The sequence below is a fragment of the Misgurnus anguillicaudatus genome, chromosome 4, assembly GCF_027580225.2.
Source record: "Misgurnus anguillicaudatus chromosome 4, ASM2758022v2, whole genome shotgun sequence".
NCBI lineage: Eukaryota > Metazoa > Chordata > Actinopteri > Cypriniformes > Cobitidae > Misgurnus > Misgurnus anguillicaudatus.
The window spans coordinates 32,060,717-32,083,190 of record NC_073340.2 but is presented as its reverse complement, the minus strand read 5'-3'; the positions used below and the strand labels follow the sequence as shown (position 1 = coordinate 32,083,190).

General features: G+C 36.0%; 1 protein-coding gene across 1 annotated transcript in view; it reads right to left on the bottom strand.

Annotated features, from left to right (window-relative positions):
* Window positions 1-404: 404 nt before the first annotated feature.
* Window positions 405-22,474, bottom strand: part of cdh12b (cadherin 12b) — a 211,178-nt gene continuing 189,108 nt past the window's right edge. Inside the window, exons 9-12 of the mRNA XM_055175812.2 lie at window positions 18,603-18,724; window positions 16,963-17,080; window positions 10,373-10,624; window positions 405-1,660 (exon numbers count right to left, since the gene is read on the bottom strand). Coding sequence (XP_055031787.2) covers window positions 1,143-1,660; window positions 10,373-10,624; window positions 16,963-17,080; window positions 18,603-18,724 — 1,010 coding nt within the window. The 3' untranslated portion in view covers window positions 405-1,142. The remainder of the gene's footprint in view (window positions 1,661-10,372; window positions 10,625-16,962; window positions 17,081-18,602; window positions 18,725-22,474) is intronic.

Here is a 22,474-nt window from a genome sequence, read left to right as displayed (position 1 = left end):
TGCTGCCAGGGCTAGACTCTGTGGTCGGTTGGTTGGCCATCAACTACCCACCTGTCAAACCTTGTTGTTTGTATCAACCATTTTTCTCTAAAAAGTTTTGAGAACTGCAGACAGGTGGACTTTGGACATGCTCATTAAGACAGCCTGTGTCTCTGCAAGGATGCTGTCCTTTTCCAGAGGACTTCTCTATCTCCTCAAATGCTACAAGTGTCATTTTAATCACAACACCCTGTCTAAACCACACACAGGCAGTGCGAGCCCACTCCCCAACCCTTTTTCTTACGGCGTCCATTTTAATTGCATTTTATAAAATGACAGTATGGCTGGAAGACTGGGGGTTTCATGACTCTTTAAGCTAAAGGAACCCAAAATAAAGATCTTTAACTTCTTCACAAACCCAAAACTTTTGTTTCCATGTGGTGTTTATTTAAGAAAACGTTTTTTTTTTACAGGACTATATTTGCTCATCTTTAGCCCTAAATTGATTTTTACAACCAGTCTATACAATTTCCTCTTAGGGACTACAATGTCCACGTCCTTCCGAGGAGCAAATAATTATGAAATTCCTTGTGTCATCAAAAAAATAAGAAATCCATATTCCGTTTGAAATCATGATAAATAGATAAATACATAACAAAACAGTACAACCTGTCTCAAAAGCCTCACAAATAAATAAATAGGATCATAAATAACATTCAAAAATAACTTTGGCCAAACATGGCCCGTTTAGACATTTTCTCCTCAGAACGTCTTTTGCCGAAGCTCAGGATCAAGGTCGGCTACGGTTCGTAACACAAGGAGAGTGACGAACAAAACCATAAACACAAGAATAACAAACCAACTCCATTGAGGCACTTTTATAAGGATGAAAAATGTTGCATCATCTATGTAGTAGTTTGTTTTTGTTTTCTTTAAAAAGCTAAGCTTAATAAATAGGACCTAAAACCCTCCAACATTCATTTACAGATACGAAAGGCTGCATGTTGATCTGGCTTCCTTTGTTGTTTCTATCAAGGCAAACGAAAAACCATGAGGTTCAAAAGGAAAACCAAAGAACTACAAAATAATAAAAACAAATTTGATACGCAAAAGTTGAACATCTGTTTATTCCAAAGCCAATGTAAAAAAAACGAAATAAATCATCAGTGTTTGTTTTCAGGTGTGGATGTAACATCTGACTGGCTCTGTGATTTTTCTCCGAATATCCCTGCGAGGGTTTTAAAGCGAGGTCCCCACTCATTGAGGTAATCGAATTCCTCCTCAGCTTCTCCTTTAACCGATTCTATCGAGCTTAAGCTCTCGGCCACCGAGCCCTCGCCCTCATAGGCGTACGTGGCCAGTGAGTCGTAGGGCGGGGCTGCAGTGTCACCGTCGTGTTCCTGTAGCCTCTGACTGATAAAGTTACTGATGTCAGCGCTATTCTGCGAGGCGATTGGCCGGCGTGGACCCAAGCTCAACTCGGGCTTAACGTCTCGCCGAAAGAGGTTGTCTTTGATGACTTTAGGGTTTCGAAGAGTTCCCATGTCAAAGGCGTGCGTGTCCTCTTCGCCTCCGCCCTCGTCGTCATAATGGATGACGTTGTCGCGGACGTCCTCTTTGGACGTCATGAGAGTCTCTTTCTTTTTCTGTCGTCGCACCCCCACGTACAGCACTACGATTGCTGTGGAAAAAAAACGGGAAATAAAGTTTAATGCCTTGTTTAAGATGCATACGCTACAACATGAAAATCTAAGGGGTTAGGAAGCTGAAAGAATATGTTACAACAAAGACCATTAAAAGAAGAGGCTTTACACTGCGTCTCCAACTACAATCAGGCTGGGAGAAAGCCAGCAGAGGCTGGTGAAAACACTCTTCCTTGTTCAATCAAGCAGACAACCCTCTCATTTGTCAGAGGTTTTCATGATTGGCAAACAGCTCCTGGCAAACAGTCATCATTTAGAGACAGATTGAAAGCTGTAGCGGTAATGTGTAGCCTCTCTCTGATGGACTCTCAGCCATCATGTGGGACTATTTCAGAGCCATGTGATGACACTGCCCATTCCTCTCTTTATGATTCACTTTTTATTGACTGACCACAAAAGATCCATAACCTTATGCCTACAGCGAGAGAGAGAGAGAGAGAGAGAGAGAGGGGGGGGGGTTTGGGTTTGGTTTGGTTGGGTTGGATGTATAGATGGACAGATATACACAGACAGACATACAGATGAATGGATGGATAGATGTATGGATGGACAGACATAGACAGACATACAGATCGATAGATAGATCGATAGATCGATAGATCGATAGATAGATAGATAGATAGATAGATAGATAGATAGATAGATAGATAGATAGATAGATAGATAGATAGATAGATAGATAGATAGATAGATAGACAGACAGACGAACAGACAGGCAGACAGACGGACAGACAGACAGATGGACAGACAGACAAATAGATTGAAGGATAAATGTAGAGACCAACACAGACAAAAAACAGATAGATAGACGCAGAAAGACAGATGGATAAATGGATAAATGGATGGACAGACACAGACAGACAAACAAACAAACAGATGGATAGATTCAGACGGATAAAAAGATGAAGAGATAGATGTGCAGAAAGACACATATGTACAGAAGAATAAATACTGTGGATGGATGGGTGGATGGATGGATGGATGGATGGATGAGTGGAAGGACTGGTGGATGGATGGATGGATGGATGGGTGAATGGATGGATGCATAGTTAGCATAGATAGATAGATAGACTCAGACAGACAGATAGATTGACGGACAGATGGACAGACAGACAAATAGATTGACGGATAAATGTAGAGACTAATACAGACAAATAAACATATAGATAGACTCAGTCAGACAGATGGATAAATGGATGAATGGATGGACAGACATAGACAGACAAACAAAGATATAGATAGACGCAGACAGACGGCCAGACAGACAGACAGACAGATGGATGGATAAACATACAGACTGACACATAAACATATAGACTCAGACAGACAGATTGATAAATGGATGGATTGATGGATGGATTGATGGACGGACGGACGGACGGACGGACGGACGGACGGACGGACGGACAGACAGACAGACAGACAGACAGACAGACAGACAGACAGACAGACAGATAGATAGATAGATAGATAGATAGATAGATAGATAGATAGATAGATAGATAGATAGATAGATAGATAGATAGATAGATAGATAGATGAACGGACGGACGGACGGACAGACAGACAGATACATAGATAGATAGACACATAGATAGATACATAGAAAGATAGATAGACAGATAGACAGACAGACAGACAGACAGACAGACAGATGGACGGACAGATGGACAAATAGATTGACGGATAAACGTAGAGAATAATACAGACAAATAAACATAGATAGATTCAGACAGACAGATGGATAAATGGATGAATGGATGGACAGACATAGACAGACAAACAAAGAGATAAATAGACTCAGACAGACGGCCAGACAGACAGACAGGCAGGCAGACAGATGGACAGACAGATAGATGGATGGATAAACATACAGACTGACAAATAAGCATATAGACTCAGACAGACAAACAGATAGATAGATAGACTCAGACAGACAGACGGATAAACAAATGGACGGATAGATGTGCAGACAGACACAGACAGTCAGATGGATAAATACTGTGGATGGATGGATGGATAGATAGATATACACAGACAGAGAAATAGATTGACGGATAAATGTACAGACTGACACAGACAAACAAACAGACAGACTCAGAAAGACAGACAAAAAATGGATGGATAGATGGATGGATGGACAGACACAGACATACAAACAGACATATATACCCAGACAGACAGACTGATAAATAGATGGATAGATGTGCAGACAGACAAAGACAGACAGAAAGCACATATATAACACAGACAGACATACATAGTCAGATAGATAGATAGATGGACAAAGGCAGACAAGATAAACACAGATAAAGAAGCACAGACAGTCAAACAAACAAACAGAAAGAAAGAAAGAAAGAAAGAAAAAACACATACAGGTAGACAGACGAGAGAAAGACATTGAACAGAGTGATGATTAACACATTAACACATGAACACACTGTGTCACAGTCTGTGCAGTAATGTAATGTGTTTGTGAAAGATCTAAATGGTGGTTTCTACACAGGTTAACACCTGTTGTCTGTTTATTGGTAAGCTGTAAATTAGATAAAATAAACCGCTGTTAAAAAATAGCAAGGTTATTAATGTACGTATAGATCAACGGTCTGTACAGCAGTGTCTGTGAGATATCAGTGCCCCCAAGTGACAGTCATTTGCATTACAGCACTCAATATGTCAAACACATATTTAGTCTGTGTCTGTTCATGTATGGTTGTGATTTGATTTTAGTGGCAGGTTATGGAGATGGTGTGAGATTAATAAATCCTTGCCCTCAGCGGACCGTCTGTCATGAGCCGTGAAAACAGACTGAATGATTTCAGTGTTGTCTGACTAGTATACTCTTACAGCATCTCAAAAAACGTGCTGGCACATTTATGATGAAAGACTAATTGTATTATGTTCCTTATATATTGATTTACATATTTTATTGTCATAAATTTGAGCAACATTTTAATGAAAGTTATTCAAGTATTTAAGGGTAAAACCTGATGAGACCTTAGATGAGAAGATATTTGGTGTGGGAGTAGATTTTACTCAACAGTACTTGATTGGATAGTAAAAAGTGTGAATAAAAATGGAGCGAATGGTTTCTGACAATAGTATAGCGTGGTTAGTCTAGATTTGTATGAACAATAAATAGTGTCCATTTTGACTTTATCATGACTTACAAATAGGGCAAAATCGCAAATACTTTCTAATTATTATTATTATTTTATTTGGAAAGGTAAGCGCACCTGAATGCATTTCAAAATCAAGCTCTCAGACTTTATTTAATTAATATATCCAATGTTTCTTTCAACCATAAAGGACACAGCAGGAAATTGCATTGAAGGTTGCATGCTGTCTCTCTCCTTTAGTGAACTCGATTTGTTCTTCTACCATAATGTCAGAAATAAACAATAGAAATGAACTTTTATTGGGCTATACAGCACATACATCCAACACAGCACGGCAAAGAGGAACAAGTATGGGAATGAAAACAGATTTAGCATCCAACTAAAATGAACTGTTAGAGCTTATCAACATGTTGTGCTTCATAAATTGAAGAGTCAAATGTATAATTTAGGACAATTGAGACTTGCTGTCTCCTGCAGCAGGAAACAACTGCTCCAGAAAACAAATGTGAGGGAGGTGAATATAAATCCTTGTGGTTGTGAATAGCATTAACTCTGGGGTGTAAAAACCCAGTTAAAGTGATTTTTGTGATTTACTGTTTACATAAAGCCATTCTATATAATGTAAAGAACATTCTGTGAAAATATAACCTCGATATTTGAGGATAGTTCACCCAAAAATGAAAATTCTGTCATCACTTACTTACACCTTCATTGTTTAAAACCTACAGTATACTGTATGGGTTTCTTTATTCTGTTAAACACAAACTTTACCAAACTATCTTCTTTAGAGTTTAACATAATTAAGAAATTCATACAGGTTTTAAACAACATAGGGGTGTGTAAATGATGACAGAATAAAAAAATGGATGAACTATCCCTTTAATATTGAATGAGTAAGGTCATGTCAATCAAACTTTGATGGTTCAAATTTCATCATTAGATTATGACAGTCCCAAATATATGAACAATTGTCAACCTTATCATGAGCTTTTTAACCATACCGATATCTTAGATGTTGATATTTGGTGGTTTAAATGCAAAGTCTTGCTTAAACTTTTAAAGCAAAATTATTTTCATAATTAAGTAAATGCTAATTTAAAATTGATACGTTCTTATCGGAAAAATGTCACATGCATAACGTTGTTTTTCCTCATAAATGCACATACAAAACTTAAAATAAACATTTAAATTAAAACTCAAATGTGCAGTAAATTTTTTTCTCTCACTCTCTCTCCCTGCACCAAATGGCAGTGCCGTGGTTGGATAGTGCAGATTAAGGGCGGTATTATTATAATAAGATCCCCTTTTGACATCAAAAGGGGAGTCAAATGTTAACAACCTATTTTTTCACATGCTTGTGGAGAATGGTTTACCAAAACTAAGTTACTGGGTTGATCGTTTCACATTTTCTAGGTTGATTAAAGCACTGGGGAACCAATCATAGTGCTTAAAAAATGAAAAAAGTTCACCCAAAAATGAAAATAATATCATTAACGACTCACCTCGTTCAAAACTCGTGAGACCTCAATTCATCTTCAGTTTAAGATGTTTTATATTTAGTCCGAGAGCATGTTGTCCCTTCATTGAACATCTATGTACGGAATACTGTCCATGTCCAGAAAGGTAATAAAAACATAATCAAAGTAGTCCATGTGACATCAGTGGATCAGTTAAAATGTGTTGAAGCATCGAAAATACATTTTGGTCCAAAAATAACAAAAATTACGACTTTATTCAGCATTGTCTTCTTTTCACGTCTGTTGTGAAGCGCATGCGCTAGACTAAAGTCACGTGACTGCAGTGAAGCAGATGATGTACGACGCGACTGACGTGTTATCTGGTGTGCCCCAGCTGTTTTTTTTTGTGCGGCCCGGGCTTCATTTACAGTCTGAGGGAGACGCACGCTGTAAGTTTGAAGAAAAAACTACTTACCAAACATGCCTGAGGATAACACGTCATCTGCGTCACTGCGGTCACATGACTTTAGTCTCGCGCATGTGCTTCACAACAGACACGGAAGAGAAGACAATGCTGAATAAAGTTGTAATTTTTGTTATTTTTGGACCATAATTTCCGTTGCTTTAACACATTCTAACTGACCCACTGATGTCACATGGACTACTTTGATGATGTTTAAATTACCTTTCTGGACATGGATGGTATACTGTACATTGATTTTCAATGAAGGGTCAACAAGCTCTCGGACTAAATATAAAACATCTTAAACTGTGTTCCGAATATGAACGGAGGTCTCACGATTTTGGAACGACATGAGAGTGAGTCATTAATGACATTATTTTCTATTTTGAGGTGAACTATCCCTTTAAACATGGAAAAAAGTGTATTTTCATGATATGTCCCTTTAAATATTAATTGAAGAGCTGTCCCTTCTTCATTACTGCTTCTGGTTTGTGCCTTTTAATTCAAAGTTTTTAGTGCAAATAATCCTGGAATTGCTCATATGTACTTCAGGCTACAGACCTATATGTTAGGCAGGTTAGTTTGCCAACATGCAAGCTAGCATGTTTTAATTCATATCACGTCACTGCAATGAGTTCTTCAGGTTTTCCTAAAAACTAGCTATAAGCAAAAAGGAATAACGTGCACAGATTCAGTGTGGGCCTAATTACCAGCCAATCGAAAAATACAGATTGATTTACACATGAATAAATAAACTGAAGTACGGGTGGGTGGACCACGCTGGGATCAAATGAGGGCTTCAGCGTGATAAGTGTCAATGTGGAGGGCATACGTGATTTTCAGAAAGCAGAAACCTGCAGTCCACTGCAGGCTGAGATCCGCATCTCAGGTTCATTCAGGGACGTCTAACCTCATTTTGTTGAGCATGCTCTTACTTAATGACCATCCAGCCCACACATATTACCATGGAAACGGGGCCATAAAAGTCTCTACCTCAATCCTTACCCCCCACTACAGACACTCCTCACACATCCTATATGCAAATGAACCGGATTCATACCTTCGGAGATTCGTTAAGACTTTGGAGGGGTTAAATCAACTCGAGATGTAAGGCTTTTACTGCGGTGTTGGGTAAAGACATCACTCGTTTGAAGCCATGCTCATTTGCTTTAACAAACAATCCTCCTACTAGTCTAGATCGGCCAATAAAAAGATGTTTAATTTACACGTGCGTTTTAATTAAACCGTCCCAGAGAGCTTCAGATTAATCCATGTATCACTAATCGAGTAATGCGTAAAGCAGAACCTGCCGCCACAAATGCCTGAAATTCAACATGGCAGACACTTTTATCCAAAGCGACTTATAGTGAATTCAATCTTCACATTTCAAAATCATCTTATATAATGTAAAAATATAACCTTGATGTCTTTAATATTGACTGAGTAAGGTCATAGCAAAGATGTGTGAAATCAATGACTGAAATCAATTCAATCTCATCATTAAATTATGAGACTATCATAGCCCCGATTTCACAGACTGGGTCACATATGACAGACACTTTGCTTTGCAATATCGTCACTCCATACGCCTAATTCAGCCTGCCGCCATGTTGATTTCAAATCGAGGCTGTGAGCGATTGTTGTCCAGATCGTGCGCCTTAAACCTATTGTTTTGTACCGGGATGCTGGTCATTCAGCCATCTAGAAACATAATTTTACAAATTTCCACAAGACAAAGAACCTTGGATTGTTAAAATTAGAAGGGACGCGGGTCAGTGCCAAAAACGGCTTGGCAAGATAAGAAATGTAAAAATATATATGAAAAAACTTGTTTTAAAAGCATGCATCAGGTTTATTTCAATGCACATAGTGTCTTTATGTTAATTTTATGCAATAAAAAATTACATTTGCACAATTTTTATAAAGGTTATGACTGAATGGACCTGAAAATGTCAAATGGTGTAACTGCCAATTGCACCAAAAAATTAGAAAAATTAAATACTTTATCCCCCCTTTTATGGTATATAAGCGTAATCCAACCCAGTCTCACGGAGTATAAATAGCACGAAGTGTAAAAATCACGCAATACATACGCCAAACTCCACTTTGGCGTGCATATGATATGCCAGTCCTTCCCATTGACTTAAACGGTGCATATTTTTTTGTCGTTTTATTTATTGGTTTTTAATTTTTTTTTTTGCTTTTTTACGATTTTCACTTGGGTTTAGGGTTAGAACAACTTTTTGTTATATAAAATGACATCCTAACTCAAACCCCAACTGTAACCCCAACTCCAAGCGACCATGGCTTAAATATGGACAAAAACATGGAGAAACTTATAAATTAAATAACCTCATTAAGCTAATCTAAAATCTAACCCTAAACCCAAGCGAAAATTGTTTAAAAAACAGAAAAAATTAAGAAACCAATAAATAAAACAACAAAAAAGATGCACCGTTTGAGTGAATGGGAAGGACTGGCGTATCATATGCACGCCAAAGTGGAATTTGGCGTATGTATTGCATGATTTTTACACTTCGTGCTATTTATACGCATCTACATGAGACTAGGTAGCGTAATCATAAAAAAAAAAACATTTTAAAATATCATTTTATTAGTTATTTCTAAATGTACATTTTAATGTGTTTTTGTAATAGTTGTCCTGACATATGCTGAAAACAGCTCTATTTTCTAAATAATCTTTGACAAATAATGTAAAAATGTATGTTAAAAAAATCATATTACACTAAATGATTATATTTTATTCCACATTTTTTTATAAATATATTTATATTTTCATTAAAAAATATCAGTTATAACAATTGACACAGACTGGTTACACCACATTTTTGCAATTATCCCCCAAATATTCTGTCAAAATGAAATAAACCCAGAAATTTTATACTTGGTCCTCAAATTTATTTTTTTAAATTTAACCCCTTACATTAAATTAAATAATTAACACAAAATAATTAACGTCACGTCATTGACCAAATTTGAGATGAGAATAGCTTATTGTGTACATAATATCTGTTTTAGATATTGGCTAATTGCTAATTTCTCATGTTGTAAGCACATTTACTTTTCTTTAAAACACCAATACAGTGCAACAATACATTATTTTATGACAACAACTAAGTATACATCTCCAGTTTGTATAAAGTTCGCCCCATGTATTTTCTCCGTTATGTTTTTTGAAGACATGAACATTAACTTAATAACGTGTGATTGACTTGATAACATGCTATTTACATGATAGTTCAATGTGCAAGAACTGTATTGTTAAAGGTAAAACCCATATTTTATTTAGTTAGAAATTAATCCTGCTTCTGTTGTTTCCAGTCAATGTGCTTGAAAAACTTCCCAGAGATAAGTTTTTAACATATTCATGCATTCCATTTTTTGTAATTTGTATGAATTGGAGATATGTACTTAGTTATAGGACTATATTGGTGTTTTAAAGAAAAGTAAGCATGCTTACAGCATTAGAAATTAGTGATTAGCCAACAGGCTAATAACACAAAAGATTTTATGTACACATTGTCCCTTGTCATTTTAACAATCGATAGTTCTAAGGCAAATAGTGAACTAGGATTAGGAGTCTCCTTCAGCAGTGTTTTCAGTCTCTCTGACTGATGCACGCTTGCTTACCCAGCAGTATGATGATGCACACCAGAATAGCGATCAAGGCTCCTGTACTGAGACCCACGGGCAGGAAAACAGCTTCAGCGTTGCAGGTTAATAAAGACCCGTCGGCGTCGCAGCCGCATACACGGATGGTGAGGGTGCTGGTGCTGCTCAATGTCTGCAGACCTCCATCTTCAATTACCACTGTAAGGTGATAGATCTCCTGAGAGCGGCGCTTGAAGCCACTGCGGAGGCTCACAACTCCGGCTGTGTTATCTGGACAGAACAAAAAAATGATAGGAATGAATTTAAAGACTCTCATCTGTCCTAAACGTCTTTGGGTGTTTGAGTTTTAATTAACTGTCAGAAGAAAATACACAAAATCTGTCACTAAGTACAACTTTGTACATATAGAGCTTATGTTCGTATATTTGTACCTAAATTATGCATATTAGGTTTTGGGATGGTGACTGCTTGGGTTTGGTAATAGGATCAGGATGGGTTTTGACCTACAGGTTGGCTCCTGCTCCCATGAGCATGTGCACTGCTACGTCACAGCTGGCTTCATGATGTTATAGATCAGACATGCATTCGATATATAATAGGCAAAAACATATTACATACTGCGTCTTTAATCAGGACTGTTTTCCATTGATGGATTTCACATTTTTTATATTTATAATTTTTATACAACCTGACATCCTGCATTTCGGATTACACTTCACGCACTTTATACTTCGATTGCCTCATCTGGGAAAGATGTGATGTATGATTTAAATACCTTGTTTTTCCTCTTGGACTTTATGTGCAGTGATCCCCAAAAATCTTCTGGACACTTATATAGCATTTACAAATGTACGAAATTCATTTGATAACAAAATATCAAACCAATTGGCATTTGGAAATAAATGCTACCAGACCTTTTCTCAACTATCTTGACATTTCTTTGCCATTTTTTTAACATTTTTTTTCATTTTTGGTGGATGTAGGAATCACTGGTTACACTTTACTTGAAGAGGTGTTCATAAGACTGACATGACACCTTCATAATCATTAAGCATTAAGGAGATGTTCTGCATGTTTATGACAACTGTCTTTAAGTGTAATACATTTAATTATGAATATTATATATTATATCATTTTTAATGCAAAGATGACATTGCTCGAGATGTCCCTGCCACGACAACCCGACATTAACCAATACATCATAACTTGTTATGACAACTTGCCATTACCAAGACAACATAACTGACCACTTTTTACCAGTGATACAAATTGAATTTGTCATTTAAATGTCATTAAGTGTTAATACTCTGTCATAAAGTTTTATAACGGCATTATGAATATTTTTCTTGACCTCAACTACAGTGGTACAAATATAATTTGTCATTAAATTATCATCAAGTGTTAATACTAGTTTAATAACAGCGTCATGCATTTTCTTCATGGTTTTTTAAGTTTCCTGCATGTGTTTAAGAAATAAAAGAAATTATCTAATAATACTAATAATTAACATTATATATATATATATATATATATATATATATATATATATATATATATATATATATATATATATATATATATATATATGTTTATTATTATGTTATTATTTACTTTTTTGGTGCTACTTAGCTGTATTGTTTTAACTTATGAAGGTTTAAATCAAAACAAACCAACTGCAGTTGAATTGAAATTAATTGGAATGCACAACCCAAAAACGAGATTTCTGAACAATTTAAAAAACGGTGGTTATCTCGTTTTGCAACGAATATATATATATATATATATATAATATGACCAATTCACCTAAAATTAAATGAAAACAGTACAATAATGTGTTAAGTCATGCAGCGTTGGGTCAATATCCCTAAAAAACATATTTAATTCAATTTATTGTCATAAATTTAAGAAATGTAATACATAAAATTAAGTATAATATTTTGACGTTTCTGTTGCACTTTGTTATGGTATTTAAAAATATTTGACATAGTATTAACACTTAATCATATTTAAATGACAGTTTAATGTAATGTTAACCCATAAAGCTAGGTTGTTTTATTACGAAACTTGTTTTTAATAAAACTAGTCTTATGTTTCCGGATATTTTCGGATATAAAGTAAGAAGCAGGTGTGTACGACTTGACGGATCTGTCTTCAGGTCCTCCCTCGACTGCAAGCGACAAACCTCACCGATCGGTCTGCACAGTCGCATGAACTTGAACACACCTAACAACTTTCTCAATTGGTGGACTGATATTTAATAACAACCTTAAAATTAAAATACTGACTTGCTGAGCATTTTAAACATCAAATATCTTCTGATTTGATATAATGTGATTGCATTATGCAAATTAGACATGCATGCAATATATAATAGGCACAAACATATTACATGTGCGTCTTTAATCAGGACTATTTTCTATTGATGGATTTCCTTTGTTTAATATTCATTTCCCCTGACATCCTCCATTTCAGCTTAGACTTCACACATTTCATTTTTGGATTGCCTCATCTGGGAAGAAGTGATGTATGATACTAAGACAGTCTAATTTTTTTGCATACTTTCAGAAATGCCTTTGTGTCAGGAACCTGCTCATGATGCATAAAAATGAGGCTTTAGTGGCCCAGCGCACTAAATCTTTCCACCTCTCTTTCTACCCAAAAAGCATCGTCAAAGAAAATAGTTTTCACAAGAGTCTTTGCCTTGCAGCAAACCCCCAAACCAGAAAACCAGATTTAAAACCAATAAATAATGTAAATGTTCATGTTAAATAAAACTACTGGGTGTGTTTAAGCACAGAGAAATGACATGTTGACAAGGGTTTGTTTGCGACAGCGACTGCATGGTGCTGGTGGGTCTTGACTTCTGTCACTATGAGTTTATGCTGAGAGCATTTTCTTGATGGCCTGAACGTTTTCACAAAAATCTTGCACATTACGGGCTAACCTGTTTTGTTCTGTTTTCGCCCTCAGCAGTAAGTATCACCTTGTCCCAGTAAATCATGTCTTAAGAGAGCATTCGTGCCTGAAGTGACGACAGAGACTCCCAAAGGCCCAAAAAGTGCATCTATATGTGCTGTCTAAAAGGTAAGTGAATAACAGTGTTTCTTGAACTTAAGAGTACATATACAGTCTAATGTATCTAGCTTCCTGTGGATACAACCACCTTGATGATTTAAGCACTTAAGCAGTTTTAAAAATAAAGGTGCTGCATGATGTCATAGAAGAATAATGTGTGTCTGTATGGTGGAAATCAAAATGGCTCTTCTATGGTATTATTTGATTTTTTTTTAAAGGAAAACAACAAAATTTTTCAGTATTTTACTATCTTCTTACCTCAACTCAGACAAATTAATACATACCTATCTTTTTTCAATGCTTACACTTAATCTGTGTACAGCGCGTCGTGAATGTGTTAGCATTTAGCCTAGCCCCATTCATTCCTTAGGATCCAAACAGGGATGAATTGTGACCAGTCACGGAAAGTAGGGACACAAGTCGGATCTGGGGCATTTTGAGTTATTCATAGATTCTGAAAGTGCAGATTCTAAGCTTTCCAACAATGTGTAACACATGGAAATCTGATAAGATTTGGAGAAGTTGTGGCCATTTGAATGTAACACATTCAAGAAAGAGAATGCTGAGAAATTTGAGAAAGAAAAAAGTTAACACTTTCCCTTTTCCCTGGCTGGAGAGACAATAGGGCTCATTTACATCTCATTTAGCTAAGCCATACCCCCTGTAAAGCCGTTTTGAGATACAGAGGTTCTACCATCATATGTAGTATTTTATTACAGAAGTCCGAATGACAAAATGCAAAAATAAATAGGACTTTTAACGTTACCTTTGCGGGGATCACAAGTCGAATCCAGTCTGTTTCAGATGTGTAGATCATCCAATGATTTTTGTCCACAAATGCGTATAATCCGTGAAATATAGATATATAGTCTATTTCGCATGAACTTCTGGTAATACAATATAATATACAATCTGAGGACTATTTACATCGTAACATGTAAGGGTATATCAGATTACACTCCGGTATTTACGTTCCGTTAAACACATGAACCCGCCTTCAAAGTTTGTATTTAAAAATAGATAATCAAAAACAGCACCGTCGTAAACGTGAAGTCCTTAAGAGATGTTACCAATCGCTCGCTCGTTCCTCCATCAGCCAATGACTTCATGGAAAATATTGATAGACAAAACATGTAGCCAATTATATAAAGAATACAACGATCTCTGTGTAACTTCTGTGTGTTTGGACAAATAACAGTCAGCCGCATCACTGACTTTATGGGGCGCCGCAGTCGGATGACGTCAGAGTACCGCGAGAGCGAGTCGAAATTAAACTACTCCGTAAGATTTCTTAAAGAGCTCTCGCGGTACTTTGACGTAATCCGACTGCGGCGCCCCATAAAGTCAGTGACGCGGCTGACGTATATGCGGTTGACTGTTATTTGTTCCGCCCCAGCTTCTTTTATATTTCTTTTCTTTTGTGCGCCCGAGCTTCATTTACAGTCTGGGGAGACGCATGCTATAAGTTTAAAAAATAAATAAAACTCAGCAAACATGTCTAAGGGACAGAGCAGCCACGTCACTACAGTCACGTGACTTCACGCTCTAGCCGGAAGAGAAGACAATGCTGAATAAAGTCGTAATTCTTGCTATTTTGGACCAAACTGTATTTTCGATGCATCAACACAATTTATCTGACCCACTGATGTCACATGGACTACTTTGATAATGTTTTTATTACCTTTCTGGACATGGAAACCGTACATAGATTTTCAATGGAGGAGACAGAACGCTCTCGGACTAAATCTAATGTTAAAACATCTTAAACTGTGTTCCGAAGATGAACGGAGGTCTTCCGAGTTTAGAACGACATAATGGTAAGTCATTAATGACATTATTTTCAGTTTTGGGCGAACTATCCTTATTCAGTAGTCACGCTGTTCCCTTTGGGGGCGGAGGCGAAAACACAAGCTTATACAGTATGTAAATATACACACAGACAATGACGCCCCCCGCTGCACGCTAGAATCTCCGGAAAACAAGCCTATTTTAACCGCAAAATGTACGCTTTTAAATATACATAAACTGCTATCTCAAACATGGAGAGGCTTCTTCGTGATCTCAACTAACAGATTCTGCAATAAAACGAAAATCAAAAATTTCGAAAAAAAAACCTTTGTTTCTCATTTTCTCGAAACTTGTGCTGCCGACTTGTGTCCCTGGTTTCCGTGACGGGTCACAATTTAGATGCCACCAAACACTTCCATGTTTTCCCTATTTAAAGACTGTTACATGAGTAGTTACATGAGTAAGTATGGTGGCACAAAATAAAATGTGGCGATGTTTTAGCGGATAAAAATGAAAACTATATTGTATGGAGGAAGAGCAATTCGTTTACAGCACTTCGACCTTGGCGCGCATAACATCATCACTCCCGACTATATATATGTATATATATATATATGTGTGTATATGTGTGTATATATATATGTATATATGTATATGTATATGTATATATATATATATATATATGTATATATATGTATATACATGAAGAGTTTCGTTGCAAAATGAGATAACCACCATTTTTTTAATTGTTCAGAAATCTCGTTTTTTGGTTGTGCATTCCAATTAATTTCAATGCAACTGCAGTTGGTTTGTTTTGATTTAAACCTTCATAACTTAAAAAATACAGCTAAGTAGCACCATTAAACAAAATAATAACACACATATATATATATATATATATATATATATATATATATATATATATATATATATATATATATATATATATATTAATATTAATAATCATTATGGATTATATAATCATATATGGATTTTCAACATTTTGTTTTATGTTTATCTTTTACTTGAAAAACATAAACATCATAGTCATTTTTGTTTCTTGCAATAGAGGATGAATAGGCAAATGATTATTAATAGATTAATAATTCATTGTTACACCAACTTATATTTAAAAAAATAATAAGATTTTTGTTCACAGGCGAGCCCTTTTAGACGCGGCGCGTCCTGCGTTTTCCATTCAGATGTTAATGAACCCTAATGCAAGTGGTCGGGACTCAGGACACAATCAACTTTGGCATAAAGTGGTGGGGACATTTTTCACCCGCAAATTATGCGAGTGGGGCTGCTGTGAGTACTGGCAGCACAGGGACAGCATCAACCTTCAACCCGTGTCATGACAACACTGGCCCTTGTTGTAAAAAAAAAAAACAGACCGGCCCACCGGGAATTCTCCTGATCCTCCCTGTGGCCAATCCATAGAGATGCACGCATTGAAAAAAGGTATGAATTTGTCTAAGTTGAGGTAAGAACATAGTAAAATATTGAAAAATGGTGGTGTTTTCCTTTTAAGAGCACCTTTATTTTTTACTTTTTCCCAAACCAAAAAGTGTGCAGTGCATTAAATTTCCAGCATAAATCTTTATAAAAAATGTATTTATGTAAATTAAAACATGAAAATCACCCATTGAAACTACTTGTATATTTCTAGTACATTATTAAAATAAGAAATCATTGCAAAAGCAGTGGAGATGATCAAATAAACCGAGTGCTGGGCTCAGACTCACTTCCAAAGTCTCTGATGGTGAAATTTTTCGTCTTTACTCCTTCTTGAGGAGATCTGAAGGAAAATTGCTGGCCAGCTTGAGGGAGGTCTTGATCATTTGCACCGATGACGTGAATCACCTTGATGACACAAAATTATTTGAAACATTACTGACCTGTACAACTTAAGAATTTACTTTAGTAGTAAACCAATGAACAGACATAAATGTACAGTGTTTTTTACCAGTGTAATATACAATTCACGAGTTCGCATTAACATTTAATAAATAGGGAATGAGATAAAGCATATTTGGCGTGCTGTCCGAGGGGAGGGGTCGGAGCTCTGAATTTTAGCCCGAACCCAGAGTACTCCCCCCTCTTTAACTGGGATAGATGTACCAGCAGAGAGTGCGGTGATGGGGTGGAGGAGGAATGCTGCAAAAACTGTCACAGGACAGATGTGATGGAAGGCTATACTGTATATAGACAACTCCTCGCACTAATTGGTTGGATTACATGACTATGTTCCTCCTTAAACTTCATTTAAAAATACTTTATAAAATGTATTTAAATGTATGCATTTGGAGTGACTTGCAGTACATTTTAACATAATTCACTTACCTAATATGTATCTATATCTACTGTGTATACGACCTAAACCCAATTAATCTCTTTTTATGATTATAAATACACTGTGCACTAAAATTACAAACAGATCAATCTTATACAGTGTATCTCACACAGGCAATGGCACTGCTTACCCTCCTGCTGTCATCACCTGTTGTAAAGCTGTCATGAGCATTACAGGTGCATGCTGGGTAAGATGATTAGCACTGCGCTAATGCATCACTTACCCACACATGCTCTTCCTGTCTAATGTATCAATTAAACCGCACAGACAGACGTAGATTTTCCTATGCAACTTCCCGACAAAAACAGATCCTTGTACAATACTGATAATTAAGTTGCATGCTTACTATAAGTAAAAATCACTCATGTATGTCTCAAGTGTTGGAAAAAACATGTGACTCTGTCTGTGAAATCCAGACTGAAGTCTTACAATTATGAGATTATAAGATTACTCAGTCAATGTTAAAGATATCAAGTTTATATTTGCACAAAATTATCTTTACATTATGTAGGATGTATGTACTACATTATGTATGTACTATTTCTCATACCCATGGCTATGGTTATGGATTTGAACAAACCCTGATACCTCAGATTATTTTCTAAGGCACTGATTTTATGCCAAAAAAATATTAAATGTTCATGCCATGGTTGGGTCAAAATAGGACAACCCCAACCATTGGGTTAAATTAACCCATAAAATGTTTATATTAGACCAAACGTGGGTTAAAACAAAGCAGGGTCGAAACAACCCAACACATGGGTTTGTCCCTTTTTGACCCAACGCTGGGTTAAAATGAACCCAGATTTTTTTAGAGTGCATGTATATAATATGTATATAAATGTTTTGTACAACGGCGTGCTTTAACAATGTGTGAGCTGACAGGACACATTTGCACCTGGATATAGCTCACTTTGAAGATTTAATGAGAGTGTCAGAGTCTGGAGTCTGTCATACATCATCTTAAATGGGTCATTAGAGCAGAATTTGTTTTCGGCATGCAAACATGCACACGCATTTACATCAGCTTACCTGACCGGCTTTGGCGCTCTCACACACGAAGGTCTCGTACGGCATGGCCAGCTCTGGTGGAAACTCATTAATGTCCAGCACGTGAACTGTTACGGCCACTTTACTGGTCAACACTGGGTTATCTACACACATTACACAAACATAAGAATGTAAGACCGACAGCAGCAGGATACTTGACTTACTTGTGTAAGCGACTAGGGCTATTTATTTTTTAGACCCATTTAATTTGATTTTAAACATTGGGATTCAATGTAAACCATTTCTAAAACAATAAATAGTAAAATAAATTATCATAAGCTCTTTGTGGATGTAATGCAGTTTATAATGAGGCATTTAATTTAAATTCACATTTTCTCTATATGATAGGGAAATCTTCTTGATTCACAAAATGACCACAGTTTATCATTTAAAATCCACTGACACTTCAAACTATTGAAGTGTCTTTCGAGGTTGGATGCTACTCAGCTTTGCCCAATTTACAGCTAAGGTAATACTGCCACCATGTGGTTAAACACTTTTAAAGGGTGCTGTACAATGTGACGCTGGACCACAAAACCAGTCATAAGTAGCAAAGGTATATCAAAGGCCAAAAATACACTGTATGGGTCAAAATTAGGTGTTGCTTTTATGGCAAAATCATTTGTATATTAAGTAAAGATTATGTTCCATGAAGATATTTAGTAAATTTCCTACTATCAAAAACTTTTCATGAATGGATGCAGTTGTTAAGGACTTCATTTGGACAACTTTAAAGGCAATTTTCTCAATATTTTGATGCATTTTTGCACCCTCAGAGTCCCTATTTTTTTTAAATAGTCAATTTTCTCAATATTTTGATGCATTTTTGCACCCTCAGACTCAGAGTCCCTATTTTTTTTAAATAGTTGTATCTCGGCCAAATATAATCATATCCTAACAAAGCATACATCAATGGACATCATGCTTTATAAATCTCAGTGGACCCTTATGACTTGTTTTGTTTTCCAGGCTCATAAATAATCTATAACCTGACTTTATAAAGCCATTGCAATAAAGAAAGCCCAGATGAGTTTTTTATTGCTCAGAGGTTGCTCTTTTAATTTAAAAGGGCCATATCATGAAAATCCATCTTTAAGTGCTATAATTGGGTCTCCAGTGCTTCTATCAACCTAGAAAATGTGAAAAAGACCAACCTAGTAACTTTTGGTAAACCATTATCGGCAAGCCTGTGAAAAATAAGTAATTGAAATTTGTCTCCCCTCGTGATGTCAGAAGGGGATAATACTGCCCCGTAATCTGCACTATCCAACCATAGCACTGCCATTTAGTGCAGCGATCAGCTCATTTGCATGTTAAAGGACACATCCAAAATGGCACATTTTGCTCACACCTACAAAGTGGCAACTTTAACATGTTATCATAAATTATCTGTGGTGTATTTTGAACTAAAACTTCACATACCTTCCCTGGGGAGACCAAAGATTTATTTGACATCTTAAAAAGTCTTGTAAAATGTCCCCTTTAATGGAGTTATTTTTAAAAAGTCTTAGAGCTAATCTGAATTTGGGTAAATTTAATGAGAAATGTTCAAGTTCATATTGAAATCTTCAATAATATTGACTTTTGATTGCAGACTTGACACATCTGAGATCAGTTTGTGACATTGTTGAGATCTCTTCTGAAACTCTAATGGAGACGTTTGTGAGGTTTCTGGGTATTTTTTTTTAGAGGAAATATCTGAGACACAAGAGACTTATGTAAACATTTCCATTTGATCTCCTTTAATTCCTTCAATTGATGTCTTTTAGAAATATTCAGTGGCGACTCGTGACTGCTCTTCCGAGGGAAGCAAATTCAAAATATGTGTTCGGAGTGTCATATGTGTTGCTTGTGTTTTCAAAATATGTGTTTGTCCCGTCATGTGAACCATGTGCATCACGTGTTTTGTCAAAATAAGTGCCTGCAGCACACGCGTCAGAACCGTTTATGATAAAAGGGCGCTCAAATTCACAAAATATGTGCAAGACACTCCATTAACAGTAAACTCTGATTATGCATGAGATTATGTGAGTATCTGGCAACCGCGAGCGTCTCTTTTATCATAAAACCTTTAGATGCGTCTGCAGCATGGAACTTATTTTAACAAGACACGTGATGCACAAAGGATCACACGACGCACAAAACACATATTTTAAAATTACGAACCACACACATGACGGGCTACATACATGTTGTGACAAACTTTGCATCGAGCGCCCTCGAAAAAAACCCGGCACATTTTAAATTTAGCTAATGGCTAAAATATTCCTGTCACCACATACAATCTCAGATCAGAGACATACACATTTTAAATTTAAATGTTATCATTAACACTTAGCACCGTTTCTGCACCTTTTTGTGTCAAAAAAGTATTTTATTTCCAAATGTCAAACCAATATGTGACCATGGACCACAAAACCTTAAGTCTTAAGGCTATTTTTTTAATTGAGATTTATATATCATCTGAAAGCTGAATAAATAAGCTTTCCATTGATGTATTGAGGTTTGTTTGCATAGGACAATATTTGGCTGATATATAACTGTATGGAAATCTGGAATCTGACGATGCAAAAAAATTTAAATATTCAGAAAATTGCCTTTAAAGTTGTCCAAAAGAAGTCCTTATAGCAACCCATATTACTAATGATATTTACAGTATGAAATGTACAAAATTCATGCAACATGATCTTTACTTAATATCCTAATGATTTATTATTTTTACCCATACAATGTATTTTTGGCTTTTGGTATTTATTTATTTATTTTTCCAAAATAACAAAAAAACAACTGTGGGACTTTAGACTGGTTTTGTGGTCCAGGGTCACATATGTCTATAATCTTGACTCTAAAATCTTTTGTTCATGACTTTTCACTTGAATTTCACACTGTCAGAATTTTTTCCATAGCTGTCACTGGGGTGGTACCCTTTCAAAAAGCACACCTTTGTACCTAAAGGGGCAGTTTCCTGAACAGGGCTTATCCTAGTCCCAGACTAAAATACATGTTTGAGCTGCCTTAAATTCAAATCATCTTGTACTGACATATCTTAATATCAGTGACATTGGTTTGTCTCAAGACACACACCAGTATTGTTTTTTGTAAACTTTGTTTGTAAAAACTATCCAATTGTCCTAAGGCCTGGATAAATCTAAACCCTGTACGGGAAACCGCCCCAAAAAGATTATATTAGTACCTCAATGTACATACATGGCACATATCAGGACCTTTATAAAAGACTTTTTGGGACAATTCATTCTGACAGTAATCCTTTTAACATCTCAACTTAAAACTTTGGACAAGATGTTTCTCTTATACGACCCCTCATGGACAAAAAAAATTTATGTAATGACCATCATTCCATAATAAAAGTTATAATAATGTGCTAAAGAATATAATGCACAAAACATTTGTATACATTGGATATACACATAGATAATACAATTAAAGCTTAAATGAATGTTTGATTAAAACACATTACAGAATTCATGACTTCAACACTGAGATTTAATAAACAGTCTTTTCCACTAGATGGCACAATGGTTTAAGGGAAGCAATCGCTTATTTTACTGTGCACCAACTTTAGGAGAGACTAACAGGAAATGAAGAGTTTCGTTGCAAAACGAGATAACCACAGTTTTTTTAATTGTTCAGAAATCTCGTTTTTTGGTTGTGTATTCCAATTAATTTCAATGCAACTGCAGTTGGTTTGTTTTGATTTAAACCTTCATAACTTAAAAAAATACAGCTAAGTAGCACCATTAAACAAAATAATAACATGATAACATAATAATAAACATGTTTTGACAAAAATAAAAAAAATGGATTTATCTCGTTTTGCAACGAAACTCTTCAAA